At 43.4% G+C, this 26,657-nt stretch overlaps 1 protein-coding gene across 1 annotated transcript; it reads right to left on the bottom strand.

The window, feature by feature from the left end:
* Positions 1-451: 451 nt before the first annotated feature.
* On the bottom strand, positions 452-1,843 carry LOC105873486 (eukaryotic translation initiation factor 4E type 2). Its single transcript, XM_012768437.2, has one exon. The coding sequence runs from the start codon at positions 1,408-1,410 to the stop codon at positions 673-675; it is 738 nt and encodes a 245-aa protein (XP_012623891.2). The 5' UTR covers positions 1,411-1,843; the 3' UTR covers positions 452-672.
* Between the last annotated feature and the right edge of the window lie 24,814 nt (positions 1,844-26,657).

Raw genomic sequence — 26,657 nt, 5'->3', positions numbered from 1 at the left:
GAGGTCAGACACAGCTCATCACACCCCCTCCCTTGCTGACAGCCACCAGGCTTTTCTTTTTTTTTTTTTTTTATTTTGGCATATTATGGGGGCACAGATTTTAAGGTTTCAAAATATGCCCTTTTCCCCCCTCCCCCCACAAGTCTGAGTTTCCAGCGTGACCATCCCCCAGATGGTGCACATCTCACTCATTATGTATGTATATACCCATCCCCTCCCCCCTCCCACCTGCCGAATACCCTATTACTGTAGTACCTATGTGTCCACTTAGGTGCTGCTCAGTTAATACCAGTTTGCTGGTGAGTATATGTGGTGCTCGTTTTTCCATTCTTGGGATACTTCACTTAGTAGTATGGGTTCCAGCTCCAACCAGGAAAATATAAGATGTGCTATATCACCGTTGTTTCTTAGAGCTGAATAGTACTCCATGGTATACATATACCACATTTTATTAATCCATTCTTTTTTTTTTTTTTTAGTTTAGCACCATTTATTATTAAGTGATCTCAGCTGTTGTTGTAGCTGCTGTGTGTCAGCCTGTTCTTAAAACATAAAATGCTCTTCCAATTCCTCTCGTCCAGGACAGAAGGATCTTCCAGGTAGCATGCCAACAGAACAAGAGACTCCGATGACGCCAGCTTCAATGATGGTGCCATCCAGAGAGGGAGAGGATCATGGCACATTCAACCGTGGCTTCCAGAGGTTTTGAAAAAGGAGCCTTTGGGGGCCCAGCCTGCCTGGCATTTTGATGCTGTCGGTGTGAGTTTTGTATTCCATAATGGTGTTGGGAGGTAGGTTAAGCACTCGCCGAAGCGTATCCCGGATTCGGGCTGTGGTTGCTTGGTCGCTGGCAGTCTTATTCCATATTGAAATAATGTCCTCCTGAAAGCGGACAGAGACCACAGCCCCACAGATCTCCTCTCCAACCATGACCTGTTCCCCCGACATGGCCAGGATGAGATTCTCCCAGCAACGGGAGGCCAAGCCTTTCCGCAGCCGAATAATCCACTTGCCACCATTTTTATTTGCGTCGTCCTCCCACATGGGTTTAATTCCTTCTTTGAAGAGATGGAAGTCACTGTGGCCCGTCAGGTCCCCGGGACGTACCATATGGCTATAAAACCTCCAGAACTGCTCCACAGAGGCAAAGGCGCCAATCTGTTTGATATTCTGTTCATAGCTCTGCGAGCTGGCAGGACGGCCGGGCATTCTCCTGGAGTCCCAGAAAGTGTAGGTGTACGGAAGGGGATGCTCTGCCGGTCCAGGGACAACAGCCTTCCTTTTGCTGCTGTTCTGATTCTTGTCTCGTTCCGTTTTTTCCTTCTCACCATCTTTCTGTGTGCTGTTTTCTTCATTTTGATCATGGTCCCCACTGTCATCATCTTTCAAGGCGTCGAACTTGTTGTTCATCCTCTCGCTGCCGCTGTCTCCACAACCTCACGGAGTGACTTCCTATTAATCCATTCTTGGATTGATGGGCACTTGAGCTGTTTCCACAGCCTTGCAATTATGAATTGTGCTGCTATAAACATTCGGGTGCAGGTGACTTTTTTGTAGAGTGTCATTGGATCTTTTGGGTAGATGCCCGGTAATGGGATTGCGGATCAAATGGTAGAGCCACTTCACTTTAAGGTATAGCCATATTGCTTTCCACAGAGGTTGAACTAATTTCCAGTCCCACCAGCAGTGTAGGAGTGTTCCTCTCTCTCCACATCCACCCCAGCATTTGTTATTTGGAGACTTTTTGATAAAGGCCATTCTCACTGGAGTTAAGTGATATCTCATGGTGTTTTGATTTGCATTTCCCTGATGATTAGAGATGTTGAACATTTTTTCATATGTTTGTTGGCCATTCTTCTGTCTTCTTTAGAAAAGTTTCTGTTCAAGTCCTTTGCCCACTTTTTAATAGGGTTATTTGATTTTTTCTTGCTGATTTTCATGAGTTCTAAGTATATTCTAGTTATCAGCCCCTTATCAGATGCGTAGGATGCAAAAATTTTCTCCCATTCTGTAGGTTGTCTGTTTGCTTTCATGACTATTTCTTTGGCTGTGCAGAAGTTTTGTAGTTTGATCATGCCCCATTTATTTATTTTTGTTGCTGCTGTGATTGCCTTTGGGGACTTCTTCATAAACTCTTTGCCTAGCCAATGTCTAGGAGAGTGTTTCCAACTTTTTCCTCTAGAATTCTAATAGTTTCATACCGTAGGTTTAAATCTGTTATCCAGCGTGAGTTGATTTTTGTGAGAGGTGAAAGGTGTGGGTCCTGCTTTAGCCTTCTACAAGTGGCTATCCAGTTTTCCCAGCACCATTTATTGAAAAGGGATTCTTTTCGCCAGCATATGTTTTTGTCTGCTTTGTCAAAAATTAGATGGCTATATGAGGATGGTTTTATATCAAGATTCTCAGATATGTTCCACTGGTTAATATTTCTATTTTTGTGCCAATACAAGATTGTTTTAATTACTGCAGCTTTGTAGTATAGTTTGATATCTGGCATATTGATACCTCCCATTTTGTTTTTGTTGCCTAGGATTGCTTTTGATATTCGGGGTCTTCTTTGATTCCATACAAAGCGTAAAATTATTTTTTCTATATCTGTGAAGAATGCCGATGGGATTTTAATAGGTATTGCATTGAATCTGCAGATCAGTTTGGGTATTATAGACATTTTAATGATGTTGAGTCTGCTGACCCATGAGCCTGGTATGGATTTCCATTTGTTGACATCCTCTGCTATTTCCTTCCTCAGTGTTTCATAGTTCTCCCTGTAGAGGTCTTTTACCTCCTTGGTTAAGTATATTCCTAGGTACTTTAATTTCTTTGTTGCTATTGTGAAGGGAATTGAGTCTTTGATTTGGTTCTCAATTTGATTGTTGTTGGCGTATATGAGTGCCTCTGATTTCTGTGTATTGATTTTGTATCCTGAGACTTTACTAAATTCATTTATCAGTTCCAGGAGTTTCTTGGTTGAATCTTTGGGGTTTTCTAGATATAATATCATATCATCAGCAAACAGTGAATGTTTGATCTCTTCTGCCCCTATTTGGATACCTTTAATTCCACTTTCCTGTCTGATTGCTATAACCAAGACTTCCAGCACTATGTTGAACAGAAGTGGAGATAGTGGGCAGCCTTGTCTGGTTCCAGTTCTAAGTGGGAATGCTTTCAATTTTTCCCCATTCAGTATGATGTTGGCTATGAGTCTGTCATATATGGCTTGTATCATTTTTAGATATTTTCCTTCTATGCCTATTTTATTAAGTGTTCGTATCATGAAGGGGTGTTGAATTTTGTCAAAAGCTTTTTCTGCATCTATTGAAAGAATCATGTGGTCTTTGTTTTTGCTTCTGTTTATGTGGTGAATTGCATTTATAGATTTACGTATGTGGAGCCATCCCTGCATCCCTGGGATGAAGCCCACTTGGTCGTGATGGATTATTTTTTTGATAAGCATCTGGATTTGGTTAGCTAGGATTTTGTTGAAAATGTTTGCATCTATATTCATTAGGGATATTGGTCTGTAGTTTTCTTTTTTTGTTGCATCCTTTCCTGGTTTTGGTATCAGAGTAATATTCGCTTCATAAAAGGTTTTGGGGAGGTTTCCGTTCTTCTCAATGTTGTGGAATAGTTTCTGCAAGATAGGTACTAGTTCTTCTTTGTAAGTGTGGTAAAATTCGGGCGTGAAACCATCTGGACCGGGACTTTTCTTTTTAGGGAGGTTTTTAGTTGCTGTTTCTATTTCAGCTCTTGAGATTAGTCTGTTCAGGGAATCTATTTCTTCCTGGTTGAATCTAGGGAGGCTGTGTGTTTCTAGAAATTTGTCCATTTCCTCCACATTTTCCAGTTTGTGTGCATAAAGATTTTTGTAGTATTCATAAATTATATATTGTATTTCCTTGGGATCAGTTGTGATATCTCCTTTTTTGTTCCTGATGGAGCTTATTAGAGATTTCTCTTTTCTGCTTTTCGTTAACCTAGCCAATGGCGTGCCAATTTTGTTTATTTTTTCAAAGAACCAACTTTTTGTTTTATTAATCTCCTGAATCGCTCCTCTGTTTTCAATTTCTTTTAGTTGTGATTTGATCTTGTTGATTTCACTTCTTCTTCTGGGTTTGGGGTTGGTCTGTTCTTTTTCCAACTCTTTGAGTCATTTCATTAGATTGTCTATTTGTGATCTTTTTGCCTTTTGGTTATAGGCATTTATGGAGATAAACTTTCCTCTCAGAACTGCTTTAGCTGTGTCCCAGAGGAGTTGATAACTTGTCTCTCCATTGTCATTTTGTTCATAGAATTTTTTTATTTCCATCTTGATTTCTTCATTTATCAATTAATCATTTAGTAGGAGGTTGTTTAATTTCCACGTTTTTGTGTAGAAATGTGAGTTTCTGTTAGGGTTGATTTCTAGTTTTATTCCACTGTGATCTGAGAAGATACATGGTATGATTTCTATTTTTAAAAATTTCTTGAGGTTTACTTTGTGTCCTAGGACATGGTCAATCTTAGAGAATGTCCCATGAGCTGATGAGAAAAACGTATATTCAGTAGATTTTGGGTAGAATGTCCTGTAAATGTCAGTCAGACCAAATTGTTCCAGAGTTTTGTTTAAGTCCATTATTTCTTTATTAATTTTCTGTTTGGAGGATCTGTCTTGTGCCATCAGTGGGGTGTTGAAATCTCCGGTGATTATGGAGTTGCTATTAATCCATTTGCTTAGATCCAGTAAGGTTTGCTTTATGAATCTGGGTGCACCTAAGTTGGGTGCATATATATTTAAAATTGTTATCTCTTCTAGTTGAAGTGTGCCCTTCACCATTATATAATGACCCTCTTTGTCTTTTACTACTTTTGTTGGTTTAAAAACTAAATCATCTGAAATTAGAACTGCCATGCCAGCCTTCTTTTGGCTTCCACTTGCTTGGAATACTGATCTCCACCCTTTTACTTTTAGTCTATATGCATCCTTGCAGGTTAGATGTGTTTCCTGAAGACAGCATATACTTGGCCTGTATTTTCTTATCCATGCAGCCAGCCTATGTCTCTTGAGTGGAGAGTTTAAGCCATTCACATTTATTGAGAGAACTGATAGGTAAGGTAGATTACTGTTCATTCTGTTGGGTTGGATGTTGTTGCTTCGATTTCTCTCTTGGGCCATTGTATTATCTGGCCTTTAATCTTTGGGTTTTGGTTGTTTTTATATTCGTGAGTTTTTATTATGGTGTTCCGTGCGTAACACTGTTTTGAGTACTTCTTGTAGGGCTGGTCTTATTTTGGTGAATTCTCTGAGACTTTGCTTACCTGAGAATGTCTTAATTTCTCCTTCATATATGAAGCTTAATTTTGCAGCGTACAAGATTCTAGGCTCGGCATTATTTTGTTTTAAAAGAGTGAGAGTGGGTCCCCATTCCCTCCTTGCTTGTATTGTTTCAGTTGAGAAATCTGGAGTTATTCGGATTGGTTTTCCTTTATATGTAACTTCCTTCCTCCGTCTAATAGCTTGTAGGAGGGTCTCTTTTGTTGATATTTTGGTCAGTCTGATGACTACATGGCGTGGTGTTTTCCTGTTTGCATTGTATCTCCCAGGAGTCCTTTTGGCCTCTGGTATTTCTAATTCTAGGTTACTGGTTAGACCTGGGAAGTTTTCCTCAATTATTTCTTCAAAAAGCTTATCTAACTCTTGGGGTTTTTTTTCCTCCTTCTCTGGAATCCATGGACCCGCAGGTTGTTTTTCTTCGTATAATCCCACAATTCTTGTAAGCTTTGCTCATGTCTATTATTTTTCTGCTCTAGCTCTGTGATTAACTTATTTGATTTGAATGAGTTGTCTTCCAGCTCTGAGATTCTTTCTTCTGTTTAGTCCACTCTATTTTTGAGGCTTTCCACTGTGTTTTGAATTTCCCTGAATAAATTCTTCATATTGAGGATGTCTGATTGATTCTTCTTCAAGATGTTGATCTCCTTAGTGATTCTTTCTTCCAATTCTTGTATCTTCTTTGTAGTTTCTTTGTGTTGGTTATCCATTTTTTCTTGTATTTCATTGAGCTTTTTAACAATCCAGTTTTGGAATTCTTCTTCTGTCATTTTAGTGTTTTGGGTTTGTTCAGGCTTCATTTCTTGAGAGCTGGTGTATCTCCTAGGGGGAGTATTTTCGGCTTGATTTTTTGAATTGCGTTTGGTCCTCCCCATCTGGGTCAATTGCTAGAGCTGAGTTGACTACTTTTTGTAGGTTCTTGATCAACCACTGGGGGAGCTCTTCCACCATACTTGGAAGGTTCCCCTGACAGGGGTATCTTTTGGGGAAAGTGGGTTTTCTTGTCTTTCCCCACCTCCAGGGGTGGAGCCTACTTTGGGCAAGAGAGCTGGGGGCTGAGGGGAGGCGGTATCTCCCCAGTCGGCCCTGCACGCCCTGCCCCCCAGTGGCTGTGACTCCCCTGGCTGCTAGGCTTCTCAGTAGATCCTTGATGGAGCCAGACCTGACGAGCCGATCGCAGATTGTGTAGGGGCGGGATTTGCTAGGAGAGACTCTAGTCTGGGCGGGGGCGGGGCTTGGCTGCTGCCGGCTGGGCTGTGGACCCCCTCAATGGTGATTGCTGGCCCACTCGTAGGGCACCAGTACTGGGGGCGACTGATTAGGGTGCAGCGGTGCCGGGTTGGGGGCCTGGGTCAATAGGACGCCCGGCAGGTTCCTCCACGCCGCCTGCCCTCCCGCCTGTTCAGTCGGAGCCCACACTTTTACTGACCCGCCCTGTGCGGTTTTATTCACCCGGTGCATTACAGCTTAGAGGCCCTGCTTAGTCTCCCTGGTTACCAGAGGCGAGACCTCTAACCGCCTCCCCGGTCCATGGTCCATGCAGATAAGTTTCCTCCCGTCCTGGAGCCGTCCTAGCACGGGGCTCAGGGGAGACCACGCCGCCGCCTTTCACCATCAGCTGCACCCTCCAGCACCCTCTTCTCCTGCTGCGACTTCGCACCAGTTTCAGACAGGTCCCTGGCTGGCTGGGTGTGGAGGTCGATGGGGAAGCAAGGAGTTCTCCTGTGGGTCTGATCCCACTTCACCACCTGGCCGGCAGGCGGCGCCCTCCCACACGCCCTATTGTTTGCTTTGTTCTCTCCAGAGAACGGATCTTATTTCCCCATCACCTTGTTTATCCTTTTATGAGAGTCCCGCGCTGAACCTCTGCGGATTCTCAACGCTGTCCTTGTAGTGGGGAGATCCACTTGCCCGTAGGAGACCAAGATCTGCGTCTCCTTCTCTGGGAGCAGGAGTCCGGAGAGTTACCTCTACTCCGCCATTTTTCTGACTGCCACCAGCCACCAGGCTTTTCCGTAAGGGCTAAACTGAAACCAGTCTCGTGATTCAGACCAGCATTCTCTCTGGAGAGAGACCACCAACCTTGGAGTGGTTTTAACCAGTCTACACAGCATGTACAGAGAGGGTTTTTATGTCCTTGTATAACAGAAGTGAGGGCCTAAAAAAGGAAAAATATATTACAAGTTTTCTCTTTAAAACCTCTCCCACTCTTGTTGGGAATGAAAACTTACATTCCTGCCTAGTAATAAGAGGGCAGAGGAGTGTTCTTTGTTTTAAACCTCAGGAAATAGCTCAACTATCTTCACCAGAGATAAGGCCAACCAGGACCGCCACCCATAGCTCAACAGCAATAACCTGAAGCTAAACCCCCTTTAAAAGCGCTGTGTTTCTGCTAATAGGCAGGATGGTGGTTCTTTAAGAGAAGAGTCTGCCATCTTCCTCATTTGCTGGCAAATTAGTAAACTTCTCTTTCCTTTTCCTCAAACCACTTGTTCTTGTTCTTTGTTCAGCCTCAGGGACAAGTACTGAAGTTTTGGTAACAATTGCTTCACATTTTTGATGTAGAGGTGGCCATTTCTGACCATGGACCCCATAAAGGAGCATAAAGCACCATTATATAGGCACATGTTGCTTTTCTCACAATATTCATGACTTCTCCCATAGCTTGTTAAATATGTATATTTGGCCATCCTGCACAGCATAAATTCCTATTCCCATTGTCTGTGCCTCAAAGCAGGTGTTCCTGGCTTCTAGCCAGGGCCTCAGCTTTCCAGCCTGTTGGAATGGTCACCTACAAGCTGCAACCTTTTATGAAAAATAAAGCTCTTTTCTCCAAGTTATGAACCTTGTTATTTCTTCAGTTGACAAGTTTTAAGGGCTTTGTTGTCACAGGCCTGGTCAGGACTACTGTAGCCAAGCCCACTAGGCCTCTCTAACTTAGCATTGGGGGAGAGGTCTCCTTAACTTACTCATGTGATTGACCCAGCTCCCCGCAGCAATTACCTGGGCCCTCAGGGGAAGGTGCCCTGAGTCAGGGTCAGGCACAGCCTGTCCCAACACACTGGGGACACACTCACTTGGCTCTTCATTTTCATTTTGAAATGGATCACCCAAGTAACTCCAGACCAAATAAGAAGATGAGCTTCTCTTGTTATGGAAAAAGAGACAGGAGAGGGAGAGATCGACAGAGAGAAACCTCTATTCTGTTATTTAGCTATTTCTTAAATTCTTATGACCAAGAATATTTTTTTAAAATCTCCAGGATAAAAATATTCTTTTAATTTAACTCAGATTTTAAATACGAGCATATAATCTTGTAGGGGCATGAAAGGTGTGACACTCTTTCTCACCTATCATAGGGGTAGGCCCGCATTCCTATAGCAAAGGACAATCCTCCGTCCAGCCCACACCCAGCTCTGGTAGCCCTTGCTCATTCTTCACCACTCAGTTTCTTGAAAGCAAGAAGGGAGGTCTCCAGGGCTATAGGAATTCAACTAGCTTTAGTAATTGGCCTGTTTTTCAGCTTCTTGTGTTACAGAACTCTGTGAGGCCTGTGGCTACCCAGCCAGCTAAAACTACCCCTGACAGACCCTGGAAGCTTACAGAGGAACTCAAGGGAACTTTCTTGATTACCATGCTACAGCCTCCACCCTGGAAGGAGCTATAGCTTCATTACCATAGCATGTAGCTTATGTGCCAGCATGACCAAGCCACTATGCTTGTGCAACCGGAACCATCCCCTGCATCTGATAACACATTATTTCCTCCCCTCCCCTCCCCTCCCTTCCTTTCCTGCCCAGTTAATTTTTCTATTTTTTGTAGAGATGCAGTCTGACTCTTGCTCAGGCTGGTCTCGAACTCCTGGCCTCAAGTGATCCTTCCTCCTTGGCCTCCCAAACTGCTAAAATTACAGGTGTGAGCAACCTCACCAGACACATCTTTTTCTTTTTCTATCATCCCATACAAAAAACCCTATGCTATTAATACTTTACCCTCGGAGAGACACTGCTTTGGAAACTATTCCCAGTCCTCTCCTTACTGTTTACAAGTGGTAAAACTGCTACTGATCAAGACCCCTATTCTCGTGGAGGGCCATCTGTTACTCACCAGGCAAACAAACCCCAATTTTGGGGGTCTCACTGAGAGGACTGTCTCCATGTGTCTCTTTCCAGGCCTGAATCCCACTCAGTTTGGTGTTCATCCCACTTGGGTAACTCGTGACGTGGGAATGGGAAGTGCTCTCTTGAGTTCTAACTGTCCCTTTCAGCACCAGCTGGGGATGCTGTTGGCCTGTGCTCCACGTTCCTCTGTCTTCTCCTCGGTCCTCTTTGCCATGTGCTCTTTTCCAGCTGTCCTTTAACATGGTGGCTGGTATTGCCACAGCTTCTGTCCTTAGACACATGCCTCCTCCATATATGTGCTCTGCGGGCTGCCACCCGCAGTTTCCTTCCCATGGCTTAATTTAGCACGGGTCAACACATCCACCTGCGTCTGGACACCTTTGCCTAAGTGTTTCACAAGTCTAAGTCTCTTTGACTCAAACTGGTTCCTATGTGACCCCTGCCCCTCCTCCCTGCATATTCTCTTTCAGCTAATTTTATCATATGTGAGTTAGAACGAATGCTACTGAAAGGGCAGCCTTCCAAAAATAACAGGAAAATACCGAATCCCACAATCTGCTAGTAACAGTTGAAGCTCAATCCTAAGGCCTCTCACTCACAGGCACCCTGCAGGAGTTCTGTTCTGCACAACTTCTAAAGAAAGCTGAATGGATGGAAAAGAAATATAAATCTCTCTTTCAAAATTGTTTTTTGAGACTCTGCTTTTGCACAGTTCCTGAGTAAACAGCAGGAAAAGGAGCCCCAGCGCCAGCCGTGTCTCGAGGGCAGAGTCATGTCTCCTGTAATCATCCCTCCTCCAAGGAAAGACAGGAAGCCAAGCCTTGGAATTTGACATCCTGTGGCTGCTTTTGTTATCAACTGACAGCGTCACTGTTTTATTCTCTTCATGCCCCTTAGAATGAGCGAGCAGCCTGGCCTCACTGCGGGCACCCCTTCTCTGTCTTTGGGATGCCACGCAGTCAGTCTCCCTTCTCTCTTCCCCCTTTCCTCTCTCTTTCTCTTTCCCTCCCTCCTCTAAAAACATAAAGCACACTTTTTTTACTTTTATATATCTTAATCTCTGCTTGAGAAATCTTCCTCCAGCCCCGCCGGGAGCACCTGCTACCCTTCCCCCTGACAGCTACAGTCACCTGGAACGCTGCTCCCCTGCTCGTCGTCTCTCGCCAAGTCCACGTGGCCGGGACAGGCCGTGACTGCTGCCTCCTAGTTAGCTCTCTGCCTCGGGGGCCACTGGAGCCACTGGAGCTATGGGATCTTGCCGTGGGGAGAGACTGGGCTCCGCTCTGAGCACGCGGCAAGTGGGGACTGGTGGCCCAGGAGCGGGTGCGGTCCGTGGGTGCGAGATGACTCAGAGGAGACATCGGGGGTCAGAGGGATCCTGGCTGACCGACCTGACAAGATTCTTCTGAAGGCAGGCCAGGGGCCAGACAGCCCCTGCTGAAGGACCAGGACCCCATCGGGTACGGAGGGGACCAGATATTGAAGGTGGGGGTTCTGGCTAAAATGACTTACAGAGTTCATCTCTAAAACTGGGTCGTATAAGAAAGTGCACAGATGGGCCTAGCCGCAGATCTGGAGGCCAGACTAAGGCGTGGCGGAAGAGTCCTTGTCACTCGCTTGTTTTCTCCCAACTCCCCGTCTGGACAGTCGCTCCTCCCACCAGCCCAGCTCAGCTGACCCGGAGCCCTGCCGCCCGCCGCCCTGCCGCCCCGCCGCCCGCCGCCCGCCGCCCTGCCGCCCCGCCGCCCGCCGCCCTGCCGCCCCGCCGCCCGCCGCCCGCCGCCCCGCCGCCCCGCCGCCCGCCGCCCCGCCGCCCGCCGCCCCGCCGCCCCGCCGCCCGCCGCCCGCCGCCCCGCCGCCCCGCCGCCCGCCGCCCCGCCGCCCCGCCGCCCGCCGCCCCGCCGCCCGCCGCCCCGCCGCCCCGCCGCCCCGCCGCCCCGCCGCCCGCCGCCCCGCCGCCCGCCGCCCCGCCGCCCCGCCGCCCCGCCGGCCCGCCGCCCCGCCGCCCCGCCGCCCCGCCGCCCTCCGCCCCGCCGCCCCGCCGCCCGCCGCCCCGCCGCCCCGCCGCCCCGCCGCCCCGCCGCCCGCCGCCCCGCCGCCCGCCGCCCTCCGCCCCGCCGTCCGCCGCCGGCCCCTGGGCGCGGGCGCTTCCCGGGCTCCTGGGCTTCTGGAAGGGGAAGGACCGCGCTTTGTTCAGCTTCGTTTCTCAATTCCTCTGTGACCTGATCCAGAGAAGTGCGACGAACATTCACGCAGTTATGGGGACTGGCGGCTGGCGTGTTTTCTGTACTTCCTAGCCCTGCTGCCTGCTGGGGCGGGCCTCACACGTAGGCATTTGCTGTGGGGAGGGTTTCCAATATCCAGTGATAGAAAGCTATACAGTGGGTCAAGACAGCACGGCCCGGTCACATCTCTGAGTCCTCCCCCTCATGAACGACTGTCTGGGTTGCGGGAGCGGGAGAGGCAAGGCCATGCTGGACTTCCCCAGAAATTCCAGGGAGGAGGGGAAAGCCGTCATTCGGTCTGTATCGGGGGCCACCGCTCTCCCTCAGTACCAGGGACGCCGTCACGTGTGAGGGAAAGAAACCCAGGGGACTGTAAGGACCCTGCTCTGGCTCTTAGCCCAGAAGGAAGCTGGGGAGGGGCCACTCGGAAAAATACCTTCCACTGTGGGTGCCGGATCTCCCACTGAGATATCTGGGGAGATAAGGCGGGCAGCAATGAACAGATGGCCCTTCCTCCTCCAGTGAGGTTGGAGCCCATCAAAAATGTTCTTCACATTTCTAAAATCGTTTCAGGAATTTTTTTTCAATCTATATATCAATAGCAACATTTTATGTCAAATAAAAATGTGAACTGAAAAAATAAATGAGGGAAACGTGGGGGCTGGCCGGGAAGGGGATTTCCGCGGGACGGTCTGCCCGGGGCGGCTGCACCTGCCCGTCCGAGTGCGTTTCAGCCTCCTTCCACGCGAATCTCTTCCAGTTCACTCGCGAGGGATGTCGGTGGACCCTGGGTAGAGGCGCCGTGTGCTCTAACTGGGCATTCCGCCCTTCCCTCCACCCCCCCAGGCATTTTTGTTCTTCTCTGTCCTCCCCCTGCTTCATTTCTCCCTGGGTTAGGTCAGAGACGGCTCCTGCTCCTGGTTTCCTAGGTTGGAGACATCTGGCTTCACCCTCAGCCCTTTATTCACTCCTCCTCATCTGTTGGTTGTGTTTATGCTTAACTCGGGTGCCCACCCACCCCAGAAGCCCAGCCACGGGGGCAGATGTCAGGAAGAGCTTGGTGAGGGCCAGGCCTGAGGACCCACCATTGGGTTAAAGAAAGCTTTGGACAACTTTTCAAAGAAGAATCTCTAGAAGAATCCATCGGGGGGCTTCCTCACTGCCTCCTCCTCGGCTTTTATTCCAAGACTTCACCTGCCTCCTCCCTCAAGCTCTTTGCTCAACCCTGTTTCTAGAATTTCAGAATTCTACCGCAAACTAATCTTGCTACTGATCTTATTCTCATAGTCTACTGCTTTTAAAGTATCTGGATTCAGTTTTACTCCCAATAACCAATGTCTCTCATGTTTCCACACGTCCAGAGGTTGGTACGTTTTCTTGCCCCTGTAAGCCCTTGCGGTGCTGGCATGCAGGCTGGGCACTGCAATGCAGTGGCGATGACTGCGTCGCTGCACTCCAGCCTGAGGGACACAGCGAGACCTCGTCTCTAAAAAAATTCAAGGAAACTTTTAAAAATACTGATGTCTGGCTTTTAAAACTGGCCATGTTCTTGTCACCAAGCTCTGTCCATTTAAATATTTGCTCTGCTCCCTGACACACAGTGTCCCCCGTGGGCAGGGGGCTGCTGTCCCCTTGCATGTGCCTACTCTTTGCTTCCTCTGCGTGGTTGTGCTTTCTCCAAACTGAAATTCATCCCTCTTTCTTTACCTCTATGTAATTCCTGTCCCTCCTTAAAAGCCTAGTGATGTATGTTCTAGTCTTTAAACCCTCCCCAATGACTTGTGCCCAAAGAACACTTTCCCTGCATTTTTATTGCTCCTCAGTAAGTTACAAATGGTTTGAGATCGTTGAGAATGCAAGCCACGGTTCGTGTGCATTGACTATGATATATGTTGCTTTGGTAGTACCAACAAATGACATATTGCTGATTAAGATAGCAGTGTTTGGAAGATTTATTATAAAATGGGTTAAAGCGTCTGAAGAAATTCCCCTAAAATATATGTTAAGTTAGAGAATAAAAGGCGGTGGGTGTGCAGAATAAATCATTTTTTAGAGTAAACATCTCTGTGTTGAAAATCACTGTAAATGGCAAATGGTATTTGCATCACATTCTCTTGGGATTAATGAGGTGTTAGAATTTCATAGGTTTCAGGGAGTTTCCTGGATTATCTGTTTTGCCTCAAAAATTTCAGACTTGGTGCTGTAGAAGACAGCAGCCCTAAGTGGTAATTAGTGCAGAGGAAGGAAGAAAGGGAAGAAAGAAGGAAAAACATCTCAATAACAGCCTATTCTCTTAGCTAATGAACCAGAAAACAGGAACCCTAAAAAGAGGGAAGGAAGAAAGGGAAGAAAGAAGGAAAAACATCTCAATAACAGCCTATTCTCTTAGCTAATGAACCAGAAAACAGGAACCCTAAAAAGATGGAAACGTTCACACAATAACTCATCTACTCCATCCAAGTAACAGAGAATACCTGCAGCCCCATTTCAACGCCATGGCAAGGGCCGGTGGGGAGCCTAGCCATGCACTCTCCCGAGGCCGTGCCCTGCCTGTCCCTGGGTGCCAGACGAGGCTGTGTGGGGAACCAGGACTCTCCTCCCCACCAGGTGTCCCCAGAAGTGTCCGTGGAGACCACGCGAGACATCCGGAATTCCACCTCACCCAGCAATAGCAGAAGTCACCTCAGTCCCTCCCTGCTGAGGTGGTGTCCGAAAAACCTGCTGGGCAGTCAGGACCGTCCCCACCGTCCGGAGGTGCTGAGCCTTCCCCTGACGGCAGTGCAGACCACACGGCGGGCAGTAACAGGCACTCCTGCCCCTCCCAGCAAGGACGCTACCAGTAAAGGCCTGGTTGCGAGCCCAAACTCCCAACCCCACAGAGCGGAAGTAAGGAGCCCTCTGTCCCTGGGTGTCAGCAGACAACAAAACTGAGACCTGCAGACCCTGACCTAGACTCCCACCCTCACCAGACAGTAATGACATGGTGTGCCACTTCCCTGCTGAAATATCTGAGAATAAGCCAGTTAAATATACAATTTAAATAAATCCATAACATAACACCCCATAACATAATACCCCAAACATTCAAGTTTTCATTGGAAATTACTCACATAACAATAACCAAGGCAATTACAGCACATATAAGAAAGACATTGGAGATACCTTAAAGAGATACAAGTAGATCTACCATTTGATCCAGCAATCCCATTACTGGGCATCTACCCAAAAGAACAAAAGACATTCTATAAAAAAGACATCTGCACTAGAATGTTTATAGCAGCACAATTCACAATTGCAAAGATGTGGAAAAATCCAAGTGCCCATCAAGACATGAGTGGATTAATAAAATGTGGTATATGTATACCATGGAGTACTATTCCGCTATAAGAAACAACAGTGATATAGCACCTCTTGTATTTTCCTGGATAGAGCTGGAACCCATTCTACTATGTGAAGTATCTCAAGAATGGAAAAACCAGCACCACATGTACTCACCAGCAAATTGGTTTCACCGATCAACACCTAAGTGTGCATGTAGAAATAACATTTATCAGGTGTCGGGCAGGTGGGAAGTGGGAGGCAGGGATGGGTATATGCATACATAGTGAGTGTGATTCGGACCATCTAGGGGATGGACACGCATGAAGCTCTGACTCGAGGGGGAGGGGGGACAAGAGCAATATACGTAACCTTAACATTTGTACACCCATAATATGCTGAAATAAAAAAAATTAAAAATATATGCAAATGACCAATAGGTATATGAAAAAATGTTCAATATCACTAATCATTAGGGAAATACAAATCAAAACCACACTGAAATAACATCTTACTCCTGTTAGAATGGCTATTATCAAAAAGACAAAAAATAAAATACATGCTAACAAGAATGTAGGGAAAAGAGAACTCTTATGCATTGTTAATAGGAATATAAATTAGTACAGCCACTATGGAAAACATGGAGATTTCTCAGAAAACTAAAAATAGATCTTCTATATGACCCAGCAATCCCACTGCTGGGTATTTTATCCAAAGGAAAAAAAATCAGCATTTCAAATGGATACCTGCACTTGCAATTTTATTGCAGTACTAATCTCATGAATCAATCTGAGTGTCCATTAGATAAAGAAAATGTGACATTTATACAGAATGAAATACTATTAGGCCATAAACAGAATAAAATCATGTCATTTACAACAGCATGGATGGAACTGGAGGTCATTATGTTAAGCAAAATAAGTAGATGCAGAAAGACAAATATCACACGTTCTCGCTCACATGTGGGAGCTCTAGAAGGTGCCCTCATGGAGGTAGATAATAGATGACAGATGCCAGAGGCTGGGAACAGTGCACGAGTGAGAGAAAGGGATGAAAGGATGTTTGTCACAGGGTTCAAACATGCAGTTAGATAGAAGGTGTAAGTTCTAGTGTTTAATAGTAGAGCAGGGTGACTATAGTTAGCAACAATGTATTTTACATTTCAAAATAGCTAGAAGAGAAAACCTGAAATATTCCCAACACATCAAAATGATGAATACTCAAGGTACAGATACCTCAAAAACCCTAACTTGATCACTACATGTTCTATACATGCAACAAAATATCAGAAACACCTCCTAAAGAAGTAAATATGTATCAATAAAAAGTAAAATTGAATGTAAAATAAAAAAAAGACATTCAATGCATGACAACACAAAAGATGTCAGGGACATTAGAATTATCTGACAAGGATTTAAAATCAGCCCTTTAAAAAGTGCTTCAGTGAACAATTATGAACATACCACACTAGAAAAAATAAAATAAAATAGCAAGTCTCAAAAAATATAAAAAAATACAGAGAAGAGCAAAATGAAAATTTTAGAACTGAAAATTATAATAATGCAAATAAAATACTAAATGGACTCAACAGCAGAATGAAGAGAACAGAGGAATTAATTAAAGAACTTGATAACAGAACCATAAAAATTACCCAATATGAGTAACAAAAAATATAAAAATAATTTTTTACAAAAAATAAAGCCTTGGGGACCTGTGGGAAAATATCAAAGGATCTAACATCTGTGTTGTTGAACTTCTGGAAAAAGGAGAAAGAATGCAGGGATGGCCGGGCGCGGTGGCTCACGCCTGTAATCCTAGCACTCTGGGAGGCCGAGGCGGGCGGATTGCTCAAGGTCAGGAGTTCAAAACCAGCCTGAGCGAGACCCCGTCTCTACCATAAAAATAGAAAGAAATTAATTGGCCAACTAATATATATATATATAAATCAGCCGGGCATGGTGGCTTGTGCCTGTAGTCCCAGCTACTCGGGAGGCTGAGGCAGGAGGATCGCTTGAGCCCAGGAGTTTGAGGTTGCTGTGAGCTAGGCTGACGCCACGGCACTCACTTTAGCCTAGGCAAGAAAGCGAGACTCTGTTTCAAAAAAAAAAAAAAAAAAGAATGCAGGGATGAAAAAATATTCCCCCCAAATTGGCTGAAATCTTTCAAATTTGACAAAGACACAACCTAAATATGCAAGAAGGTGAGCCAATCCCAAATGGGATAACTAAAAAAAATCCATATTAATACAAAATATAGTCAAACTTTTGACAACTAAAGATGAATTTTAAAAAAGGCACCCACAGAGCAACTTGTTGAAAAACATCAGAATGACAGCAGATCTCCCAACAGAAACCATGCAGGCCAGAAGGAAGTGCCATCATATTTTTCAAGTGTTGAAAGAAAAGAATTGACAACCTTGACTTCTACATCCAATGAAAATATTTTTTCAGGAATGATAGGGAAATCAGATATTTTTATAGAAATAAAAATTATTATAATTTGATACCATCCGACTACCCAAAAAGAATGGCTAAATAAAATTATATGAAAACTAAGGAAATGATAAAACAATGAATTTGAAAACATCAGTATGAAGAAAGAACAGTAAAAAGTGTAAAAAGACGCATACATAAAATAGATTTTCTTCTTCTTCTTGAGTTTGTTAATTATATTTGCTGTTTAAACCACAAATTATACTTCTATGCGATTCTCAATGGATATAGAGGAAATACTTAAGAAAATTATATTATAAACAAAGGAAAGTAAAAGTACATAAAAAGAAGTAAGGTCTTTGCATTTCAATCAAACTAGTAAAATGTCAACACAAGTAAACTGTGATCAGTTATAACTATGTAATATAATACCTAGAGCAATAACTAAAAAAGAAATATTAATCCATACACTAAAAAACACTACAAATAAATAAAATTGGGATTCTTAAAATGTTCGAGTAACAAAAAAGGTGATAAAAACCAAAATAAATAGAAAAAATTAATGGCACACATAGGCTTTTAAAGGCAAATAATTACTTTAAATGTAGATACTCTAGATACATCTATTAAGACAGAGATTGGAAGAATGTATTTTTTTTTTTTTTGAGACAGAGTCTCACTTTGTTGCCCAGGCTAGAGTGAGTGCCATGGCGTCAACCTAGCTCACAGCAACCTCAAACTCCTGGGCTCAAGCAATCCTCCTGCCTCAGCCTCCTGAGTAGCTGGGACTACAGGCTTGCACCACCATGCCTGGCTAATTTTTTGTATATATATTTTTAGATGGTCAATTAATTTCTTTCTATTTTTAGTAGAGACTGGGTCTCTATCAAGCTGGTTTCAAACTCCTGACCTCGAGCAATCCACCCGCCTTGGCCTCCTCGAGTGCTAGGATTATAGGCATGAGCCACCACGCCTGGCCTGGAATAATGTATTAAAACAATAATTCTACCACATACTGTCTGTACAAAACTCACCTCAAATATAATTATATAGGCAGGTTGAAAACAAAAGGATGGAAAAAGATAAAACATGTAAGCCTTAATCAAAAGAAATCAGGAGTGGTTATATTAACATCAGATAAAGTAGAATGCAGAGGTAAGAAAATTATTAGAGTTAAGGACAGGCATTACAGATTAATAAAAGGGTCGATCCACTGAGAAAACATAGAAATCCTAACTTCGTATGGGCCAAATAACAGCTGCAAAATATGTGAGCAACCGATAATAGAACTGAAAGTAGAAACAGACAAATCCACAATTATAATTAGAATGTCCACCATTCCCAAACTCAATAATTGATTGAAATATAAGTAGAAAATCAGCAAGGATTTAGAAGTTAACTACACCATTAATGAACAGGATTTAATCAATATTTAGAATGCTCCACCTGATAACAGCATAATACATATTATCTTAAGTGCCCAAAAAACATGTACCAAGCAAGACCATATTCTGAGCTTTAAAACAAACTATGACAAATTTGAAAGAATATCATACAGAGGGTGTTCCCTGACTAAAATAGATTCAAACTAGAAATCACTGTCAGAAAAATAACAGGAAAACTCCCTAACACTTGGAAAATTAAACACTAAACTTCTGAATAATTCATGGATCAAGAAAGTCTCAACGGAAATTTAAAAATCCATTGAACTGAATAGAAATAAAAATAAAACATGTCTACATTTGTGAGATGCAGCTAAAGTGGTGCTGAGAGGAAAATTTATAACACTGAATCCTTCCATTACAAAAGAGAAAGAATTTCCACAGATACATAAACTGCTATCTCAAGACACTAGAAAAACAAAGGCAAAGTAATCCACAATCAAACACAGGGAAGGATATAAAGAGCATACATAAATGAATTTGAAAACAATAAAAAATAGAGAAAATTAATGAAACAAAAAGCTGCTTCTTTGAAAAGATAAATATTAAATATGTATCAAGACTAACAGAGGAATATATAGAGAGACACAAATTTTAAATATCCAGAATGAAATGTGCTTATATTTCAAATATCAAAAGGGTGTTAAGGAAGTACAACAAATACATTTGACAAATCTGATGGATGAGACCAGTTTCTGGAAAAGCACATAGTACCACAACACACCCACTATGAAACAGATACTACCTATAGCTTCATAATTGTAAGGGAAATTTAATTTATATTGAAAAGCTTCCAAATAAGAAATATATAGGCCTCAATGGTATCATTGAAGAGTTCTACCACACCTACTAGAATGACTAAAATTAAAAAAAAAAAAGGGGGTATCATTGGATGTTGGATCAAGATGGTGGACGAGAAACACCAAGAGACAGAGTGTCTCTGCAGAAAAGACAGATTCTAGCAGAAATTAGAAAAAAGAAGCAAGAAGACGAGCACACAGCAGACGAGGGCCGGAAGGAAGGGTACCTGAGACCCCCGGAGACTCCACGGGAGGAGGCTGCGGAGGAGAACTGGAAGCTGAGACCCCCGGAGCAGCCCGGAGACCAGCGGCAAGGGTAGGTGGATTTGCCGTTTCCCCTCCCCTGCATTTGGGACTGCTGGTGGGCTCCCCAGTGGGTGGAGAGACCTGCGGACACCAGCCCAGAGACGGCCGCCGCCAGCTAGCGGTGAGCCAGTAGCGGACACAGCACCAGGCTCCCAAATTCCTCCGGGCACCTCCGTGTGCACAGACCCGAGCCGCGCGGCAGGCACCATATTGCCTCCTCCTCCCCTCCGCCGACCCTACCCACGGCTGCTCAGAGAGACAATACAGCCACCAACCGGAGGCACCTCCAGGGAAGGGGACCTTCTCTTTTGGGACCCTACAGCTGACTAAGGGGAACTCAGACTGTGAGCTCCCTACTCGCCAGCCCTCCCAGGTGCTGCTGGCACGGTGTTCCCAGGAGAACGGTGCCCACTCAGAGGCTGAGAGACATAGACCCAGCTTGGGCTCCCTGTGGGTGAATTGGGACCAGAACTCCTCTCCCTGGAGGGGATACAGTTTGAACTCTGGGACCCAGAGGTCGTACCTGCAGACCAGATCCCGTGCACTGAGGTTTAGCATTGCCTGGGGCACAGGAGGGATATACGTGAACAGCCTACTGAGGTGTGTGTGCCTTGAGGAGCAGATCAGCGTCCTAGAGGGCAACCCTCCTCCCAAAAGGAGGCTGCACGCCCAGCCCAGGTGGCGTTCCTGTGCAGGGAACCTCCCCACCGGCATCACAATCCGGGGAGGCCTGGTGGGGTGTGGTCTGGCCTGCTGGCAGAGGCCCAGGAGTAGCTGCGGAGTTGGGGAGGGTGGAAAGAAGCGAGACCCGCACCAGACTGCGGGTCTCAGACAGCCCCACCCCCACACACAGACTTTCTAGCTGAGCGGGGCCATTCCAGCCCCACCCTCACTGCTTTTCCTGGAAGCAGAGAACAGAACTTTGACCCCTGCTAACGGCATTGGTGGTGCCTGAGGGCAGGCTTACCCAACCCAGCTCCGCCCAGAACCAGAGCTGATAACAGGACACAAAAATAACAGCATAGCCTGTTACTCCAAGCAAGCGCCACCTACTGACAAGGACGCCATCCTGCACAGCCTTTTCAGGCACCCACTGACTCATTATACAGGGAGTGGTCGAATCTCACCCACAGACACCACCTAACAGCTCAGAACTAAACAAGGCGTGTGAATACCCAAACAAAAACCTAAAGGAAAGAAACAACAACTGATCAACATGGGAAGAAATCAGGGAAGGAACTCAGGAAATATGAAGAACCAAATGGAAAACACACCCCCAAAGAGGAGCACCAGCCCCCTAGAAACAGACACCAACCCAAATCAGACAACCAAAATGACAGAAGAGGAATTTCGTATGTGGATCATAAGAACACTCACCGACCTGCAACAACAACTCAATAACCAACACAAAGAAACCACAAAAAGCCTCCAGGACCTAGAAGAAAAGTTCACTAAAGAAATAGACACAATGAAGAAAACTTTAACCGAACTCCTGGAAATGAAGAAACAATTCAGGGAACTACAAAATACAGTGGAAAGTCTCAAGAACAGGGTAGATCAAACAGAAGAAAGAATCTCAGACCTTGAAGATAACATCCTCCAACTAAATAAAACCATCACAGAGATAGAGCAGAGAAACAAGAGAAAAGAGCAAAGCCTACAAGAGATGTGGGATTATGTGAAGAAACCTAATGTGAGGGTCATAGGGTTACCAGAAGGGGAAGAAGACAACACTCAAGGGTTGGACAAGCTATTTGAAGATATAATAGAGGGAAATTTCCTAGGCCTTGCTCAAAATCTCGATATACAAGTTCAAGAAGCTCAGAGGACCCCTGGGATCATCTGCAGACAGGAAGACATCACGACATGCAGCCATCAGACTGACCAAAATATCAACTAAAGAGGCCTTTCTAAGAGCTATAAGACGAAAGAAGCAAGTGACATACAAGGGAAAGCCAATTTGAATAACACCAGACTTCTCTAATGAGACTTTACAAGCAAGGAGAGACGGGGGCCCCATTCTCACTCTTCTGAAATAAAACAATGCCCAGCCTAGAATCTTATTCCCTGCAAAACTAAACTTCATATATGAAGGGGAAATAAAGACATTTTCAGACAAGCAAAGTCTCAGAGAATTCACCAAGACAAAACCAGCCCTACAAGAAGTACTCACAACAGTGTTATGCATGGAACACCATAATAAAAACTCATGAATATAAAAACAACCAAAACCCAAAGATTAAAGGCCAGATGTTACAATGGCCCAAGAGAGAAATCAAAGCAACAACATCCAACCCAACAGAATGAACAGTAATCTACCTTACCTATCAGTTCTCTCAATAAATGTGAATGGCTTATACTCTCCACTCAAGAGACATAGGTTGGCTGCATGGATAAGAAAATACAGGCCAAGTATATGCTGTCTTCAGGAAACACATCTAACCTGCAAGGATGCATATAGACTAAAAATAAAAGGGTCGAGATCAGTATTCCAGACTAGTGGAAGCTAAAAGAAGGCTGGTGTGGCAGTTCTAATTTCAGATGATTTAGTTTTTAAACCAACAGAAGTATTAAAAGACAAAGAGGGTCATCATATAATGGTGAAAGGCACACTTCAACTAGAAGAGATAACAATTTTAAATATATATGCACCCAACTTAGGTGTACCCAGATTCATAAAGCAAACCTTACTGGATCTAAGCAAATGGATTAATAGCAACTCCATAATCACCAGGGATTTCAACACCCCACTGACGGCACAAGACAGATCCTCCAAACAGAAAATTAATAAAGAAATAATGGACTTAAACAAAACTCTAGAACAATTTGGTCTGACTGACATTTACAGGACATTCTACCTAAAATCCACTGAATATACGTTTTTCTCATCAGCTCACGGGACAATCTCTAAGATTGACTATATCCTAGGGCACAAAGTAAACCTCAAGAAATTTAAAAAAATAGAAATCATACCATGTATCTTCTCAGATCACAGTAGAATAAAACTAGAAATCAACCCTAACAGAAACTCACATTGCTACACAAAAACGTGGAAATTAAACAACCTCCTACTAAATGATTACTTGATAAATGAAGAAATCAAGATGGAAATTTAAAAATTCTATGAAAAAAATGACAATGGAGAGACAAGTTATCAAATCTTCTGGGACACAGCTAAAGCAGTTCTGAGAGGAAAGTTTATCTCCATAAATGCCTATAACCAAAAGACAAATAGATCACAAATAGACAGTCTAACAAAACGACTCAAAGAGCTGGAAAAGGAAGAACAGACGAACCCTAAACCCAGCAGAAGAAGTGAAATCAACAAGATCAAATCAGAACTAAACGAAATTGAAAACAGGGAAGCTACTCAGGAGATTAATAAAACAAAAAGTTGGTTCTTTGAAAAAATAAACAAAATTGACATGCCATTGGCTAGGTTAATGAATAGCAGGAAAGAGAAATCTCTAGTAAGCTCCATCAGGAACAAAAAAGGAGATATCACAACTGATCCCAAAGAGATACAAGATATAATTTATGAATACTACAAAAATCTTTATGCACACAAACTGGAAAATGTGGAGGAAATGGACAAATTTCTAGAAACACACAGCCTCCATCGGCTCAACCAGGAAGAAATAGATTCCCTGAACAGACCTATCTCAAGAGCTGTAATAGAAACAGTAATTAAAAAATCTCCCTAAAAAGAAAAGTCCCGGTCCAGATGGTTTCACACCTAAATTTTACCACCCTTACAAAGAAGAACTAGTACCTATCTTGCAGAAACTATTCCACAACATCGAGAAGAACGGATATCTCCCCGAACCTTTTATGAAGCGAATATTACTCTGATAACAAAACCAGGAAAGGATGCAACAAAAAAGAAAACTATAGACCAATATCCATAATGAATATAGATGCAAAAATTTTCAACAAAATCTTAGCTAACCGAATCCAGATGCTTATTAAAAAAATAATCCATCACGACCAAGTGAGCTTCATCCCAGGAATGCAGGGATGGCTCAAAATATGTAAATCTATAAATGCAATTCACCACATAAACAGAAGCAAAAACAAAGACCACATGATTCTTTCAATAGATACAGAAAAAGCTTTTGACAAAATTCAACGCCCTTTCATGATACGAACACTTAATAAAATAGGCATAGAAGGGACATACCTAAAAATGGTACAAGCCATATATGACAGACTCATAGCCAACATCATACTGAATGGGGAAAAATTGAAAGCATTCCCACTTAGAACTGGAACCAGACAAGGCTGCCCACTATCTCCACTTCTATTCAACATAGTGCTGGAAGTCTTGGTTATAGCAATCAGACAGGAAAATGGAATTAAAGGTATCCAAATAGGGGCAGAAGAGATCAAACTTTCACTGTTTGCTGATGATATGATATTATATCTAGAAAACCCCAAGATTCAACCAAGAAACTCCTGGAACTGATCAATGAATTTAGTAAAGTCTCAGAATACAAAATCAATACACAGAAATCAGAGGCATTCATATACGCCAACAACAATCAAATTGAGAACCAAATCAAAGACTCAATTCCCTTCACAATAGCAACAAAGAAATTAAAGTACCTAGGAATATACTTAACCAAGGAGGTAAAAGACCTCTACAGGGAGAACTATGAAACACTGAGGAAGGAAATAGCAGAGGATGTAAACAGATGGAAATCCATACCATGCTCGTGGATCGGCAGACTCAACATCATCAAAATGTCTATACTACCCAAACTGATCTACAGATTCAATGCAATACCTATTAAAATCCCATCAGCATTCTTCACAGATATAGAAAAAATAATTTTACACTTTGTATGGAACCAAAGAACACCCCGAATATCAAAAGCAATCCTAGGCAACAAAAACAAAATGGGAGGCATTAATATGCCAGATATCAAACTACACTACAAAGCTGTAGTAATTAAATCAATATGGTATTGGCACCAAAATAGGAATATTAACCAGTGGAACAGATGTGAGAATCTTGATATAAAACCATCCTCATATAGCCATCTAATCTTTGACAAAGCAGACAAAAACATATGCTGGTGAAAAGAATCCCTTGTCAATAAATGGTGCAGGGAAAACTGGATAGCCACCTGTATAAGGCTAAAACAGGACCCACACCTTTCACCTCTCACAAAAATCAACTCACGCTGGATAACAGACTTAAACCTAAGGTATGAAACTATTAGAATTCTAGAGGAAAAAGTTGGAAACACTCTCCTAGACATCGGCCTAGGCAAAGAGTTTATGAAGAAGTCCCCAAAGGCAATCATAGCAGCAACAAAAATAAATAAATGGGACATGATCAAACTACAAAGCTTCTGCACAGCCAAAGAAATAGTCATGAAAGTAAACAGACAACCTACAGAATGGGAGAAAATTTTTGCATCCTACACATCCGATGAGGGACTGATAACTAGAATATACTTAGAACTCACGAAAATCAGCAAGTAAAAAATCAAATAACCCTATTAAAAAGTGGGCAAAGACTTGAACAGAAACTTTTCTAAAGAAGACAGAAGAATGGCCAACAAACATATGAAAAAATGTTCAACATCTCTAATCATCAGGGAAATGCAAATCAAAAACACCATGAGATATCACTTAACTCCAGTGAGAATGGCCTTTATCAAAAAGTCTCCAAACAGTAAATGCTGGCGTGGTTGCGGAGAGAGAGGAACACTCCTAAACTGCTGGTGGGACTGCAAACTAGTTCAACCTCTGAGGAAAGCAATGTGGAGATACCTTAAAGCGATACAAGTGGATCTACCATTTGATCCAGCAATCCCATTGCTGGGCATCTACCCAAAAGATCCAATGACACTGTACAAAAAAAACACCTGCACCCATATGTTTATAGCAGCACAATTCATAATTGCAAGGCTGTGGAAACAGCCCAAGTGCCCATCAATCCCAGAATGGATTAATAAAATGTGGTGTATGTATACCATGAGTACTATTCAGCTCTAAGAAACAATGGTGACATAGCACATCTTATATTTTCCTGGTTAGAGCTGGAACCCATACTATTAAGTGAAGTTTCCCAAGAATGGAAAAACAAGCACCACATATACTCACCAGCAAATTGGTATTAACTGAACAGCACCTAAGTGGTCACATAGGTACTACAGTAATAGAGTATTGGGCTGGTGGGAGGGGGTAGGGGGCCTGGTATATACATATATAATGAGTGAGATGTGCACCATCTGGGGGATGGTCATGCTGGAGAGTCATACTTGTGGGGGGGGGAATGGGGATTTATTGAAACCTTAAAATCTATACCCCCATAATATGCCAAAAAAAAAAAAAAAAAAAACACCTGACAATATCAAATGCTCATGAAGATACAGTGAAATTGAATCTCTTGTCAATTGCTGGTGGGAATGTAAAATGGTATAGCCACTCTGGAAAAGAGTTGGCTGTTTGGAATAGTTAAACACACACTCACTGTATAAGTCATGTTATATTCATGAAAATTTATGAAAACTTATTTACACAAAAGCTGATATATTTATGTTTGTCCAGCTCTATTTCTTTTTTAAAAAAACTGTATGTTTAATACATTTGAATGAATAGAAGGACTACAACAAGGATTAAAATTTTATAATGTAGCTTAGATATTCATGTAAAGGAGGTTTCATTATCCAAAGAGGTTTCCCCTATTTCCCT

Source organism: Microcebus murinus, chromosome 15, assembly GCF_040939455.1.
Source record: "Microcebus murinus isolate Inina chromosome 15, M.murinus_Inina_mat1.0, whole genome shotgun sequence".
In the NCBI taxonomy this organism is placed as follows: Eukaryota; Metazoa; Chordata; class Mammalia; order Primates; family Cheirogaleidae; genus Microcebus; species Microcebus murinus.
This window is presented reverse-complemented; position numbering and strand designations above follow the sequence as displayed.